The sequence below is a fragment of the Bombus affinis genome, chromosome 15 (assembly GCF_024516045.1).
Source record: "Bombus affinis isolate iyBomAffi1 chromosome 15, iyBomAffi1.2, whole genome shotgun sequence".
Classification (NCBI taxonomy): Eukaryota; Metazoa; Arthropoda; class Insecta; order Hymenoptera; family Apidae; genus Bombus; species Bombus affinis.
This window is the reverse complement of record NC_066358.1, coordinates 7610446-7633277: the sequence shown is the minus strand read 5'-3', so window position 1 is coordinate 7633277 and position 22832 is coordinate 7610446. Positions and strand designations below refer to the sequence as shown.

Sequence of the window (22832 nt, the reverse complement as noted above, 5' to 3'; positions counted from 1 at the left end):
GTAAAATAGAAATGACGACCACTGTTATTATAAAAATCAAAAATATTTATGTGTAGTTCTATATTTACAATCCCACGATATTTACAATTTTTTTTGTAAATTAAACTACTTACAGGACACTCAGTCTTGTATTTTCATCTTACATTCGATGTTAAATGATTAATTTTAAAATTCGAGCACAGAACTCAGCACAACAAAAGCTTTACATATTTTATTAACACGTAAAATTCTTATTTACCGATACTTTTCTAAAGCAAGGTCTAAGTTTTATCAAAATAAGTTAATAAGTAAATACTTTATTATTATTATTATTATTATTATTGTTATTATTATTATTACTATTACTATTATTACCACCGATAACAATTTTTCAGCATCGATAAACGTTAAATCTTACGTGTTAAATCTTAATTAATTTTTTATACATATCATTTAAAAATTGTTCTTCTTGATCCAGATTTAATTTCATTGTGTTTAATTATTCCTGAGTTGATATATGCATGAGTAATATTTCCTGAAAATCGTTCAACAAACGTTTCGAGTTAATAAAACATGACAGAACTGCTCGACATTAAGTGTAAGTACTTAAAAATAACTTTATTACGATATCATTATTTGTAAAAAATCAAGATATCTATACTAAGAGATTTTACATATTCCAAAATAAATAAATTCAATATTCATCAATTAGATGAATATTGATAGATTTTTATTTACAGTTTCCATGTTAAAATTTTGCGTTTTGATTTTCAGAATTTTTACCAGCTTATAGCATGGCACGATTTGTCTCCCTATTTCACAAATTTTTATATTGTGTTTACTTAGAAATATATGTGCAAAGTATATGTACAATATCGATAAAGTCCAGATGGCAAATTGTTGTTACATTGAATATAATTAAATATAATTCTTGTACATATGAAAACCTTTTCTTTTTATGTAATTCCAATTCTGCAATAAGATAACTTATAAAAGAGCAACGTAATCTTGCAGGAAGTACAAATATTCATTCTTTTCATATTTCTCAGAATTTTTAAATATACACTAATGATGAATATAAGCACAAAATATGTAACTATGAAACGATCAAATGTGAGGATATTATCTACAATTACTCATCATAATACGAGAGAATCGATGAATTTTATAAAAATTCATCCATTATTATAGTATCTTTTAAGTATAACGTCACAGAAAAGCATGTATAATACCGTGAGTTACTTTGGTTACTATTGATCATTGTACCAATAATAGTCACGCAATAAATATTTATATATCATTCATTATATTACATTAAACAGCGTCGATAGTGTGGAAAACAATACGTTTCCTTCTATATTTCCATTTGTTATTTCAATTTTTTAAGTGCTGGGATGTTTTTGATATTACTCTTAACATCTTCTAATATTATTTCTGGATTGATGTTGATTAACTGTGCAAGGGTGGTACAATTTACTTTCATTCGATGTCCCCCAACTACCATGTACGTGTTTAACTTGGCTAAATTAACGGGACTTCTGGGAGCGCCATAATAGGAAAACTGTTTGCTTTTCGCCTCTTGTTGTTTGTTTTGTATTCTGTTACTGATAAGATATCTCGAATGTGGATTAGTCGATTTTCTAGCTACCGCCTTTATTCTGCATGGTATAGCATTATGACGAAATGCACTTTTAGTCGTAGATTTTTTTGCCACTGCATTGTTTTTCCGCGGTAATTCTGACCTTGACGGGTCTGAATTTTCATTTTTGTCGGAAATCGGCTCAAACTTCTGCCATTTCACTTTAATCATCATTTCCTCCAGCAAAGACTCATAATTCGGAATACTTTCTATTTTTAGTTCCATTCCAGGATGTTCTTCGCTGTTGTGCGTGGAGACTTCCGAAGGACAGCTGAAAGACTTGTCACAGTACTTACATTTAAATAGGTTTATATGTTTGGACACGTGGTTCTTCATTACATTAATAAACATTGTGGTGAACGGACAATCAGGACAAACGTATCCTCGAGACAATTCAGTCTGGTCTTGTTTCCTGAAATTTAATGGCAAATGCGAATGGAACATACTATGGTGTGTCTTCATTTTGACCTCAGAGTCACATAACTCGTTACACCACTGGCAAATCCAACCCTCTTGTTTCGATCCAGAACTCTCCACCTCTCGCACGTCACTATGCGATTGTTGTAAATATAATTCGTAGGGACTTCCAACTTGTGTTTTCGAGCATTGAGCCTTCGTCAATGATTTTGTTGAAACACTTACCTCTTTATATCTAAATGGATTCGACTTCGTTTTAAGAGCATCGGTTTGCGATGTTGATTCATTATGCATTATGTCCCAATGATCCTGTACCGTGCTCAAATACTTACTACGGAAGGAACAATAATAGCAATAGTAAATCGATTCATCCTCTCTCGCGTCAGAAATCTGTTCCTCCTCTATATCGTTGTTGTAATCCTCAGTGATAGTCTTTTTATCAAGCTCCATCTCTGTAGATTCGCTAGACGATTCAGATGGTGATATGTCTTCGACTTTAAATGGCGAAAACGGATGATTGACCTCCCAATGTTCCCAGATTTCCGACTTTGTCGCTGCAGTGAAACTACAATAAAAGCATTTCAGTATATGTTTAGTCATGTGTATCCTCATGTGTATTTTGAGGCCAGTCGTATTCATAGCGGTAAAATTGCACAAGTTGCACTTTTCTTGCGGTTCAATATTGAAATCATCAACTTTTTCCGTGATTTCTCCTCCACTCATCTGTGTCTTTCGTTTTCTCTTCCTTTTCGGAAACACGATTCCGTATTCCTGTCGCCAAAATTCTTCCGGCAATTCTGGTCCGCCAGCTGCCGGATTTTCAACTATTTTCTCGGGACAACCGGGATGCTTAGAACGAATATGTTGTCGCATTAAACCCTCTGAGTTCGTGCTACGATCGCAGTAAGGACAGATAAATCCAAGTCGTTTTAAGTGTGTCAATTGTACATGCAGTTTGAAGCCACGCCGTCGGAAGAATGTCATATTGCAATGTTTGCAGGTGAATGGCTTCTCTTCCTCTTCACCTGGCCTGCCTATATAAAAAGTTGTAATTAATTTTATATATAGTCTGTCCAACAAAACGAGGCAGTAAACGCAAATAAAATTTGATCACATAAGAGTTTCTTTTTATTTGAAGACATTTACCTTTTTCTATATCAGTAATTTTCCCAGGTTTCTTCTTCGGGGATCCACTCTCAGTCCTTACATCGGTAATGGGAGCTGCATTATCTTTATTATCCTCAACTTGCACTTTTATAGTGTTTTCTGGAGTTTGTTCTTTGTTGCCTTGCTTGTTATCAGACTTGCTAATAGTATTTCCAGTTTTAGGGGTTTTGGTTACAGTATTTTGGGTAGTTTTAGCAGAAGATGGTTTTGAATTATTTCCAGTTATGCTTGTAGTTGCAGAACATTCTGCATCACTTGCATGTTCCTTGGCTAATAGTCCTTTCATCATCAGTGTTTGTCTCTTCAATAATGTGCCAACCTACACATTAAAATAATCAACAAAAAATACATTTAAAATTGTTGTATAATATCATCAATTTTTAATAATATAATTTTTGTCAAGCTACTAACTTACCCATTCTTCGATATCATCGTCTGGAGATAATGGTTCGTGATTATGACGTTCCCCATTATGGTGTTTACTAAAATGCTTCAACAAGGCATTACGGTTTACAGACAAATATCCACATTCCTTACAATGCCATCTGAAATATTTTTATATTAACCATTTGAATCCTAGGGGTCTTTGAAAAAAAGGGTCGAAAAATCCCGAACAGCGCGATAGTGCTTGTTTTAATCGATTGCAAAAAGAAACAAGCGGCGCAATAGCGCTCATCATATTTGTTATTTTTATGAAATACATCCATATTATTATACATGCTTACTTTAGTTTCTAAATATTTCAAGTTTTGTTCAATAAAAATTATTGAGAAGATAACAATGAAATACAAAATACCGTCAATCGTCTGTAGAGTTCAAATGTACTGGGACTTCTCGACACAAAATCTAAACAGCGCGATCGCGCTGCTTGGTACTTAAACGGTTAAATAAAGGAAAAATATAACTTCGAAATAACAGAACGAAACTATAAAAGTATTCACCTTGCGTAATTCAATTCTCTGTAAAGATGATCCCTCATATCATGTTTATATTTCGTCTTAAACTGCGTGCACAAAGTACAGACATACATATTACCATCTGCTTTCCCATAAGGACCAAATCTTCCAATATCCGATTCACTGAAATCGTTGTCTTCAATTGATTTAGATTTAATTTCCTTAGCTTTTTCTGTCGTATTCGACGTACTAGTCGCAGGTTCCACTTCTGCCGATACTTTGTCACAAGACAACGACCGCTTAGATTTTTCTTTCGTTTGCTTGGTGTCATCTAATGAATTAGATTTCCCCGGCTTTATTTTAGCCGGTTTAGTGACCAAGTCTGTGTCACTCTTTCGTTTTCCTAACTTTAAAGAAGATTCAGTGGACATTTCGTCTTCTTCTTCAAGAAGGATTCCGCGAATATGTCTAATTCGAGGCATGTCTCTTCTCCAAAGTGGGGTAGTATCAAAAGGTTCTTCTTGTCCAGTCTGCTCTACATTATCTGTACTTTTCTTATTCACCCCTTTTATTCGTTGATACATTAAAATATAATCAACATTTAAATCGTTAGGGTGCTTGCTATTAATATGTTGTTCTAACATGATTTTCCCATTTGTTTTAAAGGAACACGAGTTACATTTGTATTGACTCTTCTCATCATGTGTCACAGACGTATGATTAGCCATTTCCGCTTTATACACACACTTATAGTCGCAGAAGTTACATTTCCAATGATTTCCATCCGGATCTGGTACTTCCTCTTTGACTTCTTCTTGTATGGATTGTTGACTGTTCTCTGTGTTTTCCAACTCTCTAATTACTTTCACAAAAGGTCTTTTCTCGGGATGTTTGTCAGAAAGATGTCTCTCCACAACGTGCCTAGGCAATGTTTTGTTACTATTAGAAAGCATAGAAAATGAAGCAAAGAGAATAAGTCTTTTTAAACATTTGACAAGCACATGCAACGTATATTTTATTAACGTTCACTTCGCATTCTTGTCAAATGTTTCAAAAATATATTATTCCATCTAATTTTTAAATACATCGTGCTTATAACCTGTGACTCAAACGGTGCATTATTAATCAAATGTGAGGCATAAACATCATTGTGTACCTATGATAATGATGATGGTTGCAGTGAGAACATTTATAAAGTCTGGTATCGTGCATTTTTAAATGAACGGCCATTTTATCAATTGCTATATTTAATCCTTCTTGACCTGGTGGTGGTTGTGGACAATGAGGACACCGGAAATATTGTTCCTCAGAATGCAAAGCCTTTAAATGACATCGTAACATCGCCTCATCAACCGTTAAATAATTGCATTCAGCTACACCACACACGTATCTATTATAGGAAAACATTGCCAATTTTCATCCTTCGATTCACTCCCAAAACTCATCAAATTAAGTGAAAAAATATTGAACACTTTTGCATGTGACAAGAATTACTCTCATTCTTGCAAGAACATCCATATTGTTATAACATCCGGTTTTAGAAGATATACCTACCTCTTATGCTCTGGTACAAATTTTGGGATGAACTCATCTTCATTATTTTTGTTAGTCTCCTTAGATTTCCCTCCCATCCGACCATTTTGATGAGAACTACTTGCTAAGTTGACCATTTTATCAAACATTCGTTCCTTCTTATCCAAGCAAGGCACAGGATTAACAGGTCCACTTTCTGGCACACTTTCGTCTTTTGCATGTAATCGCAAGTGTCTGATGATGTTTGTACGCACTTTCGTCGTGTATGGACACACTGCACATTGCACTACACGGTTGTAGATCGCTTGAAGCGGCAAAGAATCTATTTCATCAGGACTGAAGCTGAATTTCTCAGTGTCTGTCGTAGCTTTCTCAGCACCTTTTTCACTTGACTTTGTATTACTTCTACGCTTCTTTCCTTTACGATCTCCATTGTAACGCTGTACAAAATAAACAAAATATTTATATACATATAATTTTGTGCTTTTGCGACATACTGTATAAAATGTACTTACAATAGGTTGTACGATGAACAACCCATCAACGGATGGATTTTTTGGATCAGCCGGAACTAATTTACTATATGCACATTTATGTTTCATCTTCATATGCGCCATTGCTTGGTAACCTACTGTACATCTCATTTTGCACAATGAACAACCAAATCGTTTTAGTCCATGTGACTTTAAATGCTCTAATAAAAATCCAATTTTCAAAAAACGTTTGCTACAATGAGCACAGGTCAAGTTTTTATTCTCGCCCCTCAATGAACATTCTTTTACATGCGTCTTTAACTGAAGAGCAGTTTGTGAGCTATAATCGCATGTTTCATAGCCGCACTTGTATAACTGTGTCCCTGAGAAGCCAGTGTCTTTAATATCATCTAGAGTTAAAGGTTTATCTGTTTTCGTGGTGGAATCTTCCTTAGCATCGCAAGATGCGATTGAATCTCTGACATCACTGGAAGATTGTTCTTTCACATCCTTTTTTGGATTTATATTTTGTATCTCACTTACGTCAATGCTATCCTTTTTGTTCGATTCGGATTTTATATTTTTTATTGGAATAACTTCCGTATCGTCGATATCTACAATTTCAATGTCGCTATCTACCATTTTACATTCCGTAGCGGATGAAGTATTCATGTGAGTTATATTAATAGAATGATTGACTTTTTTCAGGAAATCAGGGTTGTCCAGTAAATTGATATTTATAAATTCGTCGCTGCAATCAAAAGTTCCTTTGGAAGCTTCTGTTGGCTCCACAGTGCTTTTGTCAGCCAGAATATTGGTCTTTTTAGATTTATCTAATAAACTTTTGTCTGCGGATTCTCCATTTGAAACCTGCGTTGCCAAAACGTCCGAGTCATTCATTAAACAACTTTCGAATATCTTGCTCACTGTACTATCGTTGGAACTCTCATTTAATGATTTTTCATGTTGTGAGGTTTTAGCATTGAGAGAGCTATTTGAATTATTGGCATTTCCAAATAACCTCGAAAAGGATTTATTTAACGCCTCGTTTTCGTCCTTATTCAACAAATTTACATCATTAGATAATTGAGGAAAAACTGTAGCGTGAGACGAAGACGTGTTAACAATGTCTGTATCTGCTTCTTTTTTGTGCTCGCCTTCGTTCTCCAGGTCAATCACTTCTTCTGTGATTTTCAAAGTGTCATCCAATGTTCTTATAATTAATTGTTCCATCACGTCTTTGTTTCGTATTGGCTGAAATGAAACATTTAAAATGACATTCACAAAATATTGGTTTATTTATAATTTAATTCATTGACAAAATTATTTTACCTGAAGAGGAAGAGTTCGCTCAAGAACCTGTGGTAATCGATTGCAATGAAACGTGCTCAAATGATTATGCAGTTCGCTCAAGTGGTCCGAGCCATTCAAACAATACAGACATTGAAACTTGTAAAATCCATGCGTTCTGTAGTGCTATAAGATTTAATTTCATAAAAATGATTATAAAAATTTAGTAACCGTTAATCAAATAAATTAAGAATATTACCGTCATTAATTGATCGATTTTCATGCAAGTAGTACGACACACGTGACACTTATAGCCAGAAAGATGCGTTCCATGTTTATTTTTTAAGTGCGCTACAAAAGATTCGGGAACAAAGAAGAACTTCCCGCAATCTGTAAATGTATTTTCATGAGTTTAATTTTTCATTCAGAGATGATAAATAGCGTAATATTACGTAGCGTTCTTCATTCAAAAAAGACAAATAATGTAAATATAAATCGTACCATGTTGGCACACGTAAGGATATATGGTGTCGTGTCGATTGACTTCTTCTTTTGATGGTATTTCTTTCACGGGATTACCAAGTAGAAGGCCACGATTTCTAGGGTGAGTCATTATCTGTAAATAAAAATCAAATATGTGTCAAACATAAAAATCAATTGCCTCAAAAGTTACAATATTACAAAATGTATCATCATACCTGATGTATTTGCACGTAAGAAGGTACAATAGCTCTATAAAAACAGTACATGCACTGGTAACGGCAATGCGCGTGTTTTTCATCGATATGCGTTTTCATTTGATTCCAATCCTCCAATATCATGTAACAATATGCACATTTCTGGTAATCAAATGGCGGTGGCATCATCGTGTTTTCGGCGTGATTTACGTGTTGAAGATAGTGCTGATGATATACAGACAATACATCAGTGCTGAAGCGACAATCACGTGCCATGCACTTATACAAATGAATCAATTTAGTAGTCTTCAACATCGCTTTGTATGCATCCGCGGATTTTAATTTAACTGCCGAGATTGTGGCTAAAGGTTCTTTTGGTTTTATTAGAGCTGGCGTTCGAACAAGTTTGACAATTTTGTAATTCAAATTCTGCGACGATTGCGACGGAGTCACTAAAGGCAATTTACTATCTATTTGAATAATTGTTGATTTTGGAGCAATTGGAATGAAATTGGTGGTAAGTTGTGTGGTGGTTACAACTGGAGAAGGGGATAGACTCTTCACTGGAATTAGTTTTACTGTTTCTGGTGCAGATTGCACTGTCTGTATATTCCTCGTTAATGTCTGCGTAATAGATACAGCATTAAATCTCTTTAAAATTAGAGGCGAATTAGACTTTTTCAATAAAGATACCCCCTTGCTTTTTATGGGAGTATCTTTGGGGACAGTTTCAACTGCTTTTCTTATATCATTTATCTGTAATGATAATAAAAGAAAAGTTGTATATATATAGTTTGAAACAAGCGAAAAAATTTTGAATAAATATCGTATGTAATGACTTACAATGGGACTTTCGGCCCCATCAGCTCTTGGTGCAAGACTAACTACATTTTCGATTTTCAAGAATGAACACTCTTCTTCAACATCTGATTTCAACATGGAATCCATTGTATCTGAAGTACTGGATTGACTCGCATCTAATATATAAAATACCTTCGTAAAATGTCAAACAATGATTCACATATCATTTTAGCATTTATATATTTATACATACCGTTCTTTATCAGAGATAGATCTTCTTGGACGTCTAAAAATTGCATGGGTACCGACAGCATATCTCCACTTAGGCGTCTCAAACGGATCAAGTTCTTAGGTGGATTACTATCGTCGTGCGAATCATGCGATATCTCGTGGAATCTATTTTCCTTTTTCCCGACAAATTTTTTAATACTAGATATAGGAACAACATCTGGTGATTTGGGAATAGAATCAAAAGGAAACGCTCTTTTAGAGCCTTCAGGTTTAGAAGAAGTTTCATCTTGTTTTGTAGCTTGAAGTTGAGCAGCAAGTCTCTGTATAGTGGTAAACATTGGATCTTTACAAGATGCATTCATACTTGAAGTTTCCTTCAAGATCATGTTAACATCAGTAGGCAGTTCACTATCTGACTGTTCGCTACTAGAATCAGAGTCATAAATAGGAGCACTATGCCTCATATTCTCATTATCACTAGTTTCCACATCGCTTTCTTCATTCTTCTTTGCATCCAATATTGTCAATGGAACCTTGGCCATTGAATTTGTTAGATTTGTTTCAGATGTAGACTTTGAATTACATTTTGTGCCAAATGATTGTTTTTGCGAAGTACTATCCTCAAGTTGTTTATCATTTGAAGTTCCTTCGGTCAATGATAGATTTTTCTCTGAATCTATCAGTGAAGGAATTTCAGAGTTACAAGGCAATTCAGTGGTATTACTTTGAGGTGGCATTGATGGAGTCGGTGAAGTCGTAATATTAATTGGACTTTTGTCTGAAGAATTTGATACTACATTTGAGTCAGTTTCGTTATTTGCTGCTGTTAAATCAGTCTTCATTTTATCCTTCAATTTATCTATAATAGACAAACCTTTTTTAGATGCGTCCCTTTGTAATTTAATGCCAATGTTTTGAATAATTTCTTGCATTTTCTTTTTACGCTCGAGTTGAATTTCTACTTCTTTCTTTTCCAACTCTGGTGGACAAACGAATACATTCAGATTTCCTGATGGTAAATTGGAATCCATATCCATTTGTGGTGATTTCTTGTTTTCATCATCAATAGTAACTTGTGGTTCAGAATGATTCTCTTCTTGATGTTTAACTTCAGGTACATTTTTTATTTTCTTATCCCCGTCATTAGACATTTCATCCTTCTTTATCATTTCTACTTCAGTGATATCATCGTCATTCTGTTCAATCAGTTTTATTTCATTTACTGATCCTTTCTTTGAATTTGACTGGGTTACTTCTACTTTTATCTTTTTCTCTGGTACATCAACTTGTTCATCAAATTCTTCTTCAACTATATCTAAGGACATGTTTATCTTAACAATCTTAACACTCAAATCGTCCTTATGCCATAGATTAACATGTTCCTCCATATTGGATTTCTTTAATTGAACGAAATTACAACATGAGCATAAATAACCATAAATGCGATTTTCAGCAGGTATTTCATCTTCAGTTATGGCTTCAACAAAAGTATCTTTGAATTTGCGACATACTTTATAATAATGAGTTCTCATGGAGGACTTGGCTACAGTTTGATAAGGACAACTATTGCATCGAAACCTGTATTCTCCTGTGTGAGTAGTACAATGTTCATAAAATGCTTCCATTGCAACCTTGGCAGCTCCTTCACTGAACAAAAAGCAAAATCTGCAACGAAATTTACAGATTTCTTCTGTAAGAGGTTCCATTGACAAATTTTCTACGTTATTGTCATTCGCATTTTGGATAGCTAATAGAGCATCCGACTGTTTCAATCTGGAAATCAGAATTTCCTTTCCAGGATGGCTTAATTTGTAATGGTGAACAATATTTTTACCCATAAACAAACAGAGCAAACAATTGTACTTTTCTTGTCCTGTCCAAGCATAATCAATTAATTTTTTTACATCTAACTCAGAAAAAGATCTATCTGGATCAATTTTATTCTTAACGACGTTCTTTTCATCGTTACAGTTGGTTTGTTCGTTATCTTTTTCCAATAACTGTTCATTAGAACAAACTTTACTTAAAGAAGATTTTTTCTTCTCTGTAGGATCAGATGTTATTATGGATACCTCTTCTTTTTTGTCTTTCGAATTATCTTGTAGAATCTCACTAGAATTAGTATCTTTAACATCATTCTTAAGCTTCTTTGAAATATTTTGCTTTGTATTATTGGCTAAACTACTGTCTTTGCTTGTTGTATTTTCTGAAATAGAATCTCCTTTGTTAGAAATATCTATTTCAGAGCTAGCATTAAGCTCACAGTCATCCTTGGAAGATGAAGCTGTAAGAATCTTCTTCCTTCTTTTTTTGGACAAAATACCCATCTGCCAATTACACTTTTTCTTCTTCTTCTTCGCTGAAGACTTTTTCGTGCTTGATTCAGCCGGTAATTGATCGCTAACATCATCATCGACGTCTGCGTCGCTTCCTTTGTCCGCTATTGATGAGTCCTTATCTGCATCATTCTTTACTGGTACTAATCCCACTAAAATGTTACTCAATAACTTCTCATTACCACTAGTATCCATTGTAGTTGAAATAACGCCTGTCTTTTTGCTAAAAGTTATGCTACTCGACATAGAAATATCAGATGTAATACTTTCTTCATCAGTAAATTGAACATCGTCTTTACTTTCATTCAGCAGTTCGTTTCCTTTCTTCCTTGTAGACTTTCTAGAAGATGTTTGAACATTCTTCTTCTTCTCTGTTTGTTCTACTGCCTCAGATTCAAACTGCTTATCAGGATGAATTGAAATGTCCACAGCTGCAGCCAGTTCAGACACATCTATCCCAAAACTCTCATCAGATGAGCTATCGAACATCACTTTAGAACATTCTAATTTAGAAATGTTTGTCTTCTCAACTACTACTCGTGGTTCTTTTATCGTTTCCTTATTAATACGTTTGCTTCGCCTTAGTACCTCAGAATCTTCATTAGATGTTTCTTGATTAGACAATGAACTAGAATTTTGAATTAGCTCTGTTCTCAGCGCCAATGGTTGATCCTCTTCACTATCTGAACTTTGATTATATTGTTTTGAATGTTGTCTAGTGATTCTTTGCATCTCTTTCTTTGATTTACTTCTAGACTTACTTGATTCGTCAGAAACACGTAATTTTGTAGATTTCTTCTGCTTGGACGAAATCACAGTGTCTTCTACATCAGAATCTACATCCAAATCACGTTTATTCGATTCTTCCTTCTTTATGCTCGTAGTACTTTGATTGGAAGTACTCGTACCTGCATTATTTTGATTTTCTTTTTGTGCTCTACATAATCGATAACCAGTTGCTGCCACAACATCATCACTGATGAACATTTCCCTAATATCTTCTTGCAACATCTCCAGGGAGTTCCTCCTCTTTGCTTTGGCTTTTGGTATCTTTGAAACAACCTCTTTATCTTCAGCCAATTCATCCTTAGTGATCTCTTTAGGTGTTTCTGAAACGTTTTTCTCCTTGTTTATATTTATTTCATCTTCATTTGACTCCTTCTTCTCTTCAGCCACGTTTTGTGTTTCTATATCTGCAATCTCTTCTTTAATGGTAGCATTTTTAGGATCTGGTCCTTTTTTCGAAAGATCTAAAGATTCAATATTAGGAGTTACTTTCGCAATATTTGTATTTGTTTTTTCTTCCTGGTTATCTATTGATGTACCTTTAATCAATTCTTTGTTCGCTGTTTTTAGAATACCAAGCCTTTCAGTAAAAGACTCTTCATCGGAACTATCCGAAAAAATTACTCGTCGCTTCTTCCTCGTTTGAACTTTCTTCGTCTCAGGAGTATCATCTTTATCCGAACTGCTACTCTCTGATTCTGATTCAATGATCCTCTTGATCTTCTTCAACTTCTTCGCCTGCAATACTTCTCCCAGCTTCTGCATGAATTTCGCGTGTTCGACGAATTTCTTTCCCTCGCCAAATTCAAACGATTTTCTAATTAGTGCTTCTATCCATCCCTGAGTCATTTCGCCTTTTGACTTGGATCCTTCTATTTCCTCCTTCTTAGATTTCTCAATATTATCGGGTAATTTGGAGGAAGTAGTACTGATAAAATCTAATTCAGAAATATTAACATCACTATTCTCCTCTACAGGAGTCTCCCTAAAACTGTTATCTTCTTTCAATTCCTCTTTTTTATCAGTGACTATATTACTTTCATTCCAATTTTCAGGGGGAACATTCCTATCGCTGCTACTGCTCACTTCCGCAGTTGCGTCTTGCTTGTCTTTTTTAGCAGCTTTACTTGCTTTATCCTGCTTTTCCAAAGAACACTCTTTAATTTCCTCAGAAATGTGACTTGACGTGGGCGACTCTGATGGCTCGTTACGTTTTATTTTAGGAATCTTAAAATTTTGTAAACAATAGCCTTGTGCAGACTTGGCCTTCGTGTCAATAACTCCGTACAAACTCTCCAAAGGTGACTGCATCTTGTCTTTAATTGTCTTCTCTTGTGTATGTTTAGTACTATTTTCCGTGTCCACACGTTTATGGTTATCAACTGGCTTTGGAGGAGATTTGGGTTTTTCCTTGATCTTCCTGAACGTCGATGTTGCAGTCGCTGGTCCCGTCGAACGTTTTCTGGGATCCCTCTCATTGAAACTACTATCTTTACCTTTGTGAGATGGGAAATGTTTATCCTTAGCCAACCGAGGATCCCTCACCGAGGTACCATTATCCCTCGACTGGTTGGAGCTTTGATTATTTAAATTGTGCTCCATGCGTACTCTTGGATCACGGTCAGATATGTTTCTAGCGTCCCTACCGAACCTATTACAGTTGTCTCGCTCACTATGATTGTCCCTAGGACCAGGCCTACGATTGTCACGATTGAAATTATTCCTAGATTCTGCTCTATTCCTTTCATTGTAATACGTGTTACGCCCTCTACCATTGCGGTCCCTGTCTCTGTTCCAAGGACAGGGAGTGCTGGGCCTCGGATATGGCCCTGAAGGACCTTCTACAGGCCCCATTACACCACAAGGAACTTCGTTCTCTGGTCTATATGGTACATCATTTGGTCGGTTAATCGGAGAATCCCATGGCTGCCTCTGGTGAGGATATTCCATTCCTCTATCAAAAGGCGGCTCATAAGACCTATTCTCTCCCTGAAAGTTCCTGTACTGTGACCCAATAGGAAACCTCGTAGGTGATATTAAAGGCTGTATGGTAGGTACGTTAGGTACGTCCACATTGGGTATATCGTCTGATCGTGGAATATGATTCATATCCTGACATCTCGTATTGGGACTCATTAGAGGTCTAATACCAGCGTTCATGTTTGGAGGGAACTGGTTAGGCCTTATCTGGCCCTCGTTCATTTGATGAGGATCCATATGAATGGACTCTCTATTGGCACCTATGTTCCACATCTCTTGGTGTGGCATACCTATCGTATGTGGATAAGTTTGGGCAGGAGAACTAGGCATACCGCTAAAATTGGAAGACGATGGCCACTGCTTGTTGCAATAATCATTCGTATTTACGGGTGGGTGCATGGAAGGCCAGTGGCCTTGGTTTGTTACTTGTCTATTGAAGTACTCAGGTCCTTCCATTCTGAAATCGGTGTCTATCCTAGGTGGCACCATCTCAGCCCCAATGTTCCCCTGACGTCTTTGATACAACACAGTGTTTCTGTCATCCGGTTTGGCCGAACCACCATGATGTATCTGATTGGACATGTCGTCGTCGGGTCGACAGTGTATGTTGTGCATGTTAAGTTTGTCTATATCATGGCCTTGTTTGTCACGCAACTGACGAGGATGGCGCTCGTAGTTATCCGCAAAACGAGGCTCTGTCTTGGAATTAGGTGAAGATGGTACATTTCTGTTGTCGATAGACGTAGTCGTCATAAACGAACTAGAACCATGACCTAAACTACCTTGAGGTGATCCCTTAGTTTCACCAGACTTGAGAGGGTCGACTTTTGAGCTACTGGGTAGACATTTCCTACTGGTTAACTTAACTATATGCTTGTCTATCTCTTCCCAACGTCTCTCACTCTCGCTATCAATATCCTCTTGTGTTAGTAGAAATGATTTAGATATCTTTGGATCCTTAACATTCCCACCTAATTCCTGTTTATCCTTCTTGAATTTACCTGAATCCTCTCTTAACCTATCACCCTTCTTTTCCATCTTGCTATCATCTTCCTCGTTCAACAACTCAGCCAGATCTTCCATGGACAATGGTGGTTCTGTAGAAACGGGAGGTGGTGAGAGCAACAATGGTGCTGATGGTTTGGAACCAGGCCTCGAAATTTCCTTTGACCGAAGTGAAGTATTCTTACAAAGTTTTGGGAACAAAATCTCCAAATCAGGTGACTTCAACTGTGCATCAGGCATATTAACAGGTGATTCAGGGCTAGATTCTAACGAAACCTGATCCATGTTTACTCCCATCATTCGATTCTTTTCTAACATCGACGACAATCTTCTGGAACCGCCCAGAGAGGGGATTGGTACGGTTTGTATTTGTCGAGACGGGTGCATCGATATAGGTATGTGAGATCTGCCATCGTTCACCTTTGGAGACAGATTACTTTCAACCATTTTGGTTACAGTAACACCATCGTGGCTAGAAGTAATGATCGTCTGCCAATTTTTGTTCCTCGAGATGTGATTTTCGTTTTCCTCGAGCATATCCCATTCGGTGAACGACACATTATCTCCGTTTTTACATAAACACTGTGGCGAGGGAGGTACATCGTTACTCGTCCTCTCTGTAGGTATGATGATGGGAGCTTTGGTTGGTAAAGTTTCTATGGGGTCGGGAGAGGCTGGTTTGCTGTCAGATTTGTCATCGAAATCTAGACTGCGTTCAGTAGGAATTATTATCGGTGCCACTTGAGAACCCGAGTCTGGGCTAACCGGAGGAGTTGGACTGGCTGGCGTCTCGTGGATCTCTCGGTCCTCCATAACATCTTCTGTATGAGGCTTTACATCTTCAAGCATACTGAAAGGGATTCAATCGACGTTTTACAATATCTTATCTTAGTAATATTTCATTTTACAACAATATATATTATCTGTTATATAATAATACAATGAAATTACAATGAATAACAATGAAATTTCTGCTTAACAATGATGTTCGAATTATGAACAATGAACATCACTGTTTTACAAAGTTGAATATAGATTTTGGTTTACTTTTAATTTTAGGAATACATCGATATATCGTGTATAATACATAATGATGAACTTAAAGTTATATATGAGCAGTTGTTGAATGAATTTTTGTACAAATTGTGTGAGTGATATGATACTTACTTTGAACATTGTGCGGAGCTAGATTCACTTTTCTTATGCGGAAAATGCAATCCGGGCGTATTTCCCTGAAACTCGTGTCAGATTAGAATGATTAAAATAACAAAAAAAATACATGCACTACGAAAGCCTGAAAACATCCAAAAGTATAAAGAACAGAAAATAAAAAGGCATCATTCGAAGCAACTACGTCTGTTCAAAGAGAAGGAAACAAAGAGAAAGTAATGACTGTACATTGACCATTTTTCTACAAACATCAACTAATGATGTATAATATTTTTTATATTTTACATCATATTACAGTTATAAATAATTTCCATGAATTTTCATAATAAATTCCATAAATTTTTTATAGTACTAATTTTTAACATTTTTTACATAATGAAATCATAGAAATGCCATTGGAAAAAAGCGGTGTACAGAATGCAATACAAAACATTTCGTAAAAATGTGAACACCTAGTTTCTACTGATAAAATATAAAAGATAAGGAGAACGATGCAACAGTTATAATTTGCTCTATCAAAGCACGGTGACAATACCCGCGGCATTTGAAATGCGGCATATGAAATAATATAAAAGAGCCGTTTGTTAAAGAAATATTATTATTTCTTCATTATTGTTTCAGTTTTTAAAATATTGATACGTCAATTTAAATATTGTATAAATAGAAATATTTATGCGCATATGTATAGTTATCATTCATATATTATACATATACATATAGTATTCGAACTAACGGAAGAACTTACAAACATTCTCGTTTATATCTTTCTTCTGTGAATATAGTGCAAACTAGTATCATACAGAGCATAAAGCCAAGTGCTAGTTTTTGATTCACTGAATCTGTAAATTGAATAGTAATTTGATTTGGCTAAAATTCTTTAATTCTAAAGTTAAAAGCTAGAGCTAAAATTCTTTTAGGAATTGATATTTTTAAATAAATAATTCAGTGCACCAAAAATGTAAGACAAGTTTGTAATACGATGATTAATATATCTACCTTTTCTACTTTGTTGTGTAACTTCTGCAGAACGTCTTCGCATCGCTGCAACGTCTCAATCTTCAGCCTATTTTGTCGATAACAGTATAATTAATTGTATTTTGGATTTTACGCCTTTCTGGTTTAAAATGTAACTCTAGATTCATGACAGTATTGTATACTTCGTAGTTTTTGCAATAATAATATTGTTGTAAAATACGCGTAATAAAAGATGTAAACAGATAGAAATTTCGTTCTCTATGAAAATAAATAAAAATTGTAGAATAAGAAAATTAAAAAATTTGAACGTTCAAAAATTCAGAACTCAAAAGTTTGAAAATTCGATACCACAAAATTAAGAAGTTCGAAAACTTAAAAATGTAAATTAAAAGAATTCTGTCCGATGTCGGTTTTGTATTTAAAATTTTAAGTTTCAGCGCATAGGCACTGAATGTCACCAAAACGCTGCGTTGATTAAAAACGAATGCTTTTTGGGGTTTGCGAAACATACTTCCTCTTGCTGTTCGATAGGATCCCATGTAGACTTTGCATTTTCTGCAGTTGTACTTCTCGCGATTTGTCCTTAACGTTTTGCAGTCGCTCTATCATCGCTTCCAAAAACGGAATGTACTTTTGCATCTCAGCAAATTTCTTATCATACTCGTCCATTTTGTTTGATGTGTATCGCTCACCTGTACCGGGAGAAAAAAATCTTTATGCTTACAAATATTTCTCGACTATTACTAGTTACATCATTCGCTTTTTTTCGACTTTTATTCATTTACTTGTTCAAATGAAACTTATTTATGCCTTACAGAAATCTATACTTCATTCGTTAACATATTATAATTTATCACTTAATATTTGCTTACTATATGCCCAGCTTAAATATCCAATCTATTTCTTTATTTATTTTACCATATTCACAAATAATAGAAATTTATTCTGTTTGTGATCACTTATGCCTTTATATTATAATTGCGTGTTAGTGAATTTTCTTCATTAATATTGGTAACACTGCCTTCGTATTGTATCGCTTTTTTTTATTTGATTTCGATTTCATTGGTAAACGAACAATAAAAATTGTTCAAATTTGGAATTTAACTATTTCAAAGAGATAAGAAGTATTACTTGTTCACTAATAATTCCAAAATCTATGCGACAATTTAACACTGCACTGGAGTTAGCCGCCAAATTTAACTGTAAACGTACTAAGTCGCTTATATAATTCGAACTTCTTTATGTTTAACAAATAAATAATTAAAACAAATAATTAATAAAAAATAATAATTAATAAAAGTAATTAATCAATAATAAATAATTAACGCTACGTTACTAATAAATTATTAGAATAACACTTTAGATACAGAGTGATAAAAATACAACTCATCCAATTAATAAAAAGAAATTTTCATTATTCTTCGACTGCGTAACTTCATCTGTCTTCAGTCTGTCATTTTCTCTACACTCTTTCAGCACTGTAATACAATCCACCATGAAACATAATCCTTTTTAGTTATATAAGTACTAATATTTCGTTCTAAGTAAGAATATAGCACCTGCCAATCATACTAGTCCATATCTTTAGACTTAAATTGAAATTTCATTTTACATTTTTATTAACGAGTTATGATCATTTCTCCAGGATTTTGTTCTGAGATTATTTTAACTTGTTACTATCCATGGTCACTCTCACAGGTAATCAATAACGGGAATAATGAACGACATATAATGCATGTGTACAACAAAAAAATATAGCGATCCGTATGTACTAGTTTATTCTCGTACACTATGAATAATCTTACTTATACAAACATCATGGTATATAAAATATACAATTTCAATTTATATTAATCGATCGATCACCGAACTTAAATTGTCACGTTCAATTAACTACGTCGCTTTATCGACGATTTAAGTACGCTGGGAACATAGTAATTTGAAATATGGTATACCTTCGTGCAATATACGACCAGGAAACTATTTAATATCACATTGATGCAATTCACTTCTGTAATTCTTCCTCGAAAGTACTCCTCACGTAACTCGCAACACTATTTATGACAAAAAACCACGTGATCACTTTTCATATCGAAATTCATTCGAACCGTTAGAAAAAGACAAAAATCAATTTGTCATATTTACTGGAGAATATAATTAAGCAGCATTGGTTGTAAATTCCACGATGTTTATGCTCAGTAATTGCACCGCACATGCGTGCTAAGCATTCATTGACAAATTTATAACTCTAGTCACATTTTGTTCGTTTGGTATAAAAAGGAAGGACTTCGAGATCTTTGCCATTTCTTTATATACCAATTTTTCGCGGAATGCCAAACCAATAACTTTAATCGAATTATTCAAGGAATAACGCACTTGTACACACTAATTGAAAAATATTTCAAAACTTAGACACGAGAATCACAGTCGAAAACAGCCGACGGTTAAATGCATTGCAGCTACGTGCCAGGTCAGAATTTCACTGGATTTTCCAGGTATCCAGGAAAGGCAGATAAGTGCGTCCCATTTAATGGGCAAGAAATCACTTCAAAACTGTAAGACCTATTCAATTTTCTTTGAATAGATCACTTCTCAGGTAACGACTACGGTCGTACAGAGCTTATTTTCAAACTGTTAATATTGTTCCCTACGTACCGTGTTTCGTGTCCGTACTCTATCGTAAACTTGAACATGTGACGATTCAAAGTAGTGGATAAGAAACATCCCTGAGAGACAATTCTCTTGTTACATTTTTTCCAACATGCGTAGTTTCATCATCATCTTGAAAGAGAGAGGAAGTAGATGGAAGCACGATCAAGAAGATTTGAAATTATCGGTAGATAGCAGCGCAGTAGCAAATATGGTGGCCGAACGACATTATACGACATTGGTCGGCATTATTCTGCCTCACTTAAGACTTTCCGACATAAATTATTCACAATTGTCATGATTTTTTATTACTATCAAGTAATCAGAATGATATTTGGTAGGTATAGTTTCATATAATGATCGTGGGTCGATGATACTGCAAAGTATTTCATTGCATTGGTAGCTTATTGCAACGTATCTTAAGATCGCATTTCTGAAAATGGGTTCCAGAACAACATTCTGGATAAAAGCTCTCTGCTTAGATTGTAGTATTCAATTACGGTTAATGTTATATAACATTAATATAAAATTAAATTTCATTGTTAATAAATAAAAATCACGTATTGAATTACGAATGATACTAACGAAAATGCTTCTACTTGGAAGGGCACTAATAGTGTTCTTGTTAGTATAGAATACTAACAATAATTATAACTGCATATTTACGTCTCAGTAAAAAGAATATGTAATGAGGTACATATGTGTTAACTCCTTTGATATTCAATTGGATGCGACTAACTTAAATAATGTAATACTTCATAGTTATCAACTGAATAGTATTAAGTACAAAGGAGAATAGAAGAAAAATATAATAAACTTCTAAAATATATCATAAAAATTGCTTGTAAAAAATTAATGAAGCGAAAAAATTTGAAAATATAAATAAAACGGAATTATATTTTTATACATTTGTATGAAAATTGTATTTTATATATATTTTTATACTTATATAAGGATCTATATGCTTCGAATTTTGATCTTGTCATATGCAAAAGATGCATTATAATTCGCATTCCCGAGTTGTCATGACCTTTCTCTTTTCAATTGCTTCTCAATCTGTCTTCATTTTTCTTATTCTCTTTCACTTTTCGTCGATTATGACATTCGAACCATTCAACGTGTGACTTTCGACTACGATCTTTTTTTATATAACTATTTTTTAGCTCAAAATAATTAAATCTCAAAAATTGCTTTGAATATCTTGTATGACATTATATAAAAGAAAATATCCCACTGTGTTTAATCACCATGTTACTTTCTAAAAAATATGTTGTAGTTCCCCGATAAGTAATTTTTCTATTCCACAACGATAACGATTTACGCATTTTCTTAATATGCAGTTAACGAATTTGTATCCTATTCCTTACCAAAGAATAGATATTTTATCTACGACGACACACCTGATAAAACATTACACTGCAGAATATCGCCTTCTGCATTGATCTTCTCTCGCCTTTCGAATCCTGCGTATGAAAAAATCTTAGCACAGCTGAACCGGACCCGAGACAAAAGTGCGAAATCCCGAGTATCGTCGTTAATGCACGTCTATGTGCACACACTGCATGGAATAGCTTTAACTCTCTCACAATGTCGCAGTTACGGTGGAACTGACACTTTTTTTCAAGTTCCGCAGCGCGCTCTATAATTCTGCATCACGAGCTAGAGGAACTAGACTATCGCGATGAATATTTAAGCATCAAAAGTACCAATTCGGCATACTAGTTTAATTATCCGATGGAACGTCACTTCTTATAGAATGCACGCACAAAGACACAAAATATTCCGTACATATAACCACCTTTCGGACGAAATCCCGATAAGGTGTAACCCGATGTCAGCTCTCGGAATTGCATATCAGGTAAAAGTCTAAAGCGTCCACACTCTCGCGGATTTCGACAAATATCTTTGTCTAACTCGCTATCACGATCATGGTTCTTCAAACGAATTTAACAATTCCGTATCAAACCGCGTTTACGATTCGGTATATACGAAACTCATTTTATTATGTGTATTATATCGAACAGTTTTCAGCTAGCACCAGTACACGTTCCCCGAAAGTCTTGATGCACTTCGAGGTCTCACTGTACGAGACATCGGGTCGAGCGCTGCTTTTCGGTTCACAATAATTCGTCGTGGTGGTTCATCATTCATTTCTGAATATACATACACATAAGTAAAGATGACAAACATGTATGAGCACGCAACTATTTTCCTACGCATCACAAATGAACGAGCCGCGACCGTTAGAAGAAAATTAAATCCCTGCGTGATATGTCGTGAAAATAATCTCCTCAATATAGTGGAAAATCGATCATTTCTCTTCGCAAGACATTCCTTTATAATTACAATCGCACTACCTATGAAGAAAGAAGCAAAATGGCAACCCTGAAGGGCGCACAATATACAATGGCTGCCATTAATGGCAGCTAGGCTAAACAATTTCACGTGGTTCTCCGCCAATATTTTTTCTGCCATATGTTACTCACCTTTTATCACATCCGCATACTTATAATTTAAACCTGATATATCTTGCTCTTTCTTGTAAGGGTATAACTTACGTTAATGGAACGATACATTTGATTAGTTTCGATCGAACAACGAATTTTATTGTTTTCTCGAGTTAATCTCTGTGTGGGACACAATGCAATATACATGTTTTTCGAACAATCAATAATTTCGAATCCTAAAATATATATTTCAAGATTCTAAAAATAAATATACGTTGCACAAAATGTAATATAATTTTGTTCATTTCCTCAACAGTACACTTCTATATATTGATAACTATCATTATCTAAATAACAAAATAAATACCAAAAATCAAATAT

At 34.8% G+C, this 22832-nt stretch overlaps 1 protein-coding gene and 1 long non-coding RNA gene across 16 annotated transcripts; one reads left to right on the top strand and one right to left on the bottom strand.

Annotated features, from left to right (window-relative positions):
* Nucleotides 1-24: 24 nt before the first annotated feature.
* Nucleotides 25-22035, bottom strand: LOC126924793 (uncharacterized). 15 transcript variants are annotated; one of them, XM_050739626.1, is made up of 19 exons: nucleotides 21372-22035; nucleotides 20011-21262; nucleotides 18228-19917; nucleotides 17867-18047; nucleotides 17377-17443; nucleotides 16378-16448; nucleotides 9126-16060; nucleotides 8915-9048; nucleotides 8093-8827; nucleotides 7896-8010; nucleotides 7654-7784; nucleotides 7437-7580; nucleotides 6147-7358; nucleotides 5653-6071; nucleotides 5255-5488; nucleotides 4144-5019; nucleotides 3618-3747; nucleotides 3182-3521; nucleotides 25-3069 (listed from the first exon to the last, which is right to left on the bottom strand). In XM_050739626.1, the coding sequence occupies exons 4-19, from the start codon at nucleotides 18022-18024 to the stop codon at nucleotides 1349-1351; spliced, it is 13422 nt and encodes a 4473-aa protein (XP_050595583.1). In that variant the 5' UTR covers nucleotides 18025-18047; nucleotides 18228-19917; nucleotides 20011-21262; nucleotides 21372-22035; the 3' UTR covers nucleotides 25-1348. The 15 variants fall into 15 exon arrangements, with proteins under 15 accessions (XP_050595583.1, XP_050595587.1, XP_050595590.1 ...); XM_050739630.1 differs by having other exon boundaries at nucleotides 21405-22035; XM_050739633.1 differs by having other exon boundaries at nucleotides 20011-20136; nucleotides 21405-22035.
* LOC126924808 (uncharacterized) lies at nucleotides 21716-22736 on the top strand. The gene is made up of 2 exons (XR_007713698.1): nucleotides 21716-21862; nucleotides 22029-22736. It is a non-coding gene; the product is annotated as an uncharacterized LOC126924808 (long non-coding RNA).
* The last annotated feature ends 96 nt before the right edge of the window (nucleotides 22737-22832 follow it).

Excerpts from the sequence above, each read along its gene's own strand:
- LOC126924793 (XM_050739626.1), bottom strand. The coding sequence starts at position 18,024 with ATGGACGAGTATGATAAGAAATTTGCTGAGATGCAAAAGTACATTCCG. Across the intron at positions 8,011-8,092 it reads CTTACGTGCAAATACATCAG|ATAATGACTCACCCTAGAAA; the intron begins GTATGATGATAC and ends TTTTATTTACAG. Across the intron at positions 6,072-6,146 it reads TGTTCATCGTACAACCTATT|CGTTACAATGGAGATCGTAA; the intron begins GTAAGTACATTT and ends TATTTTGTACAG.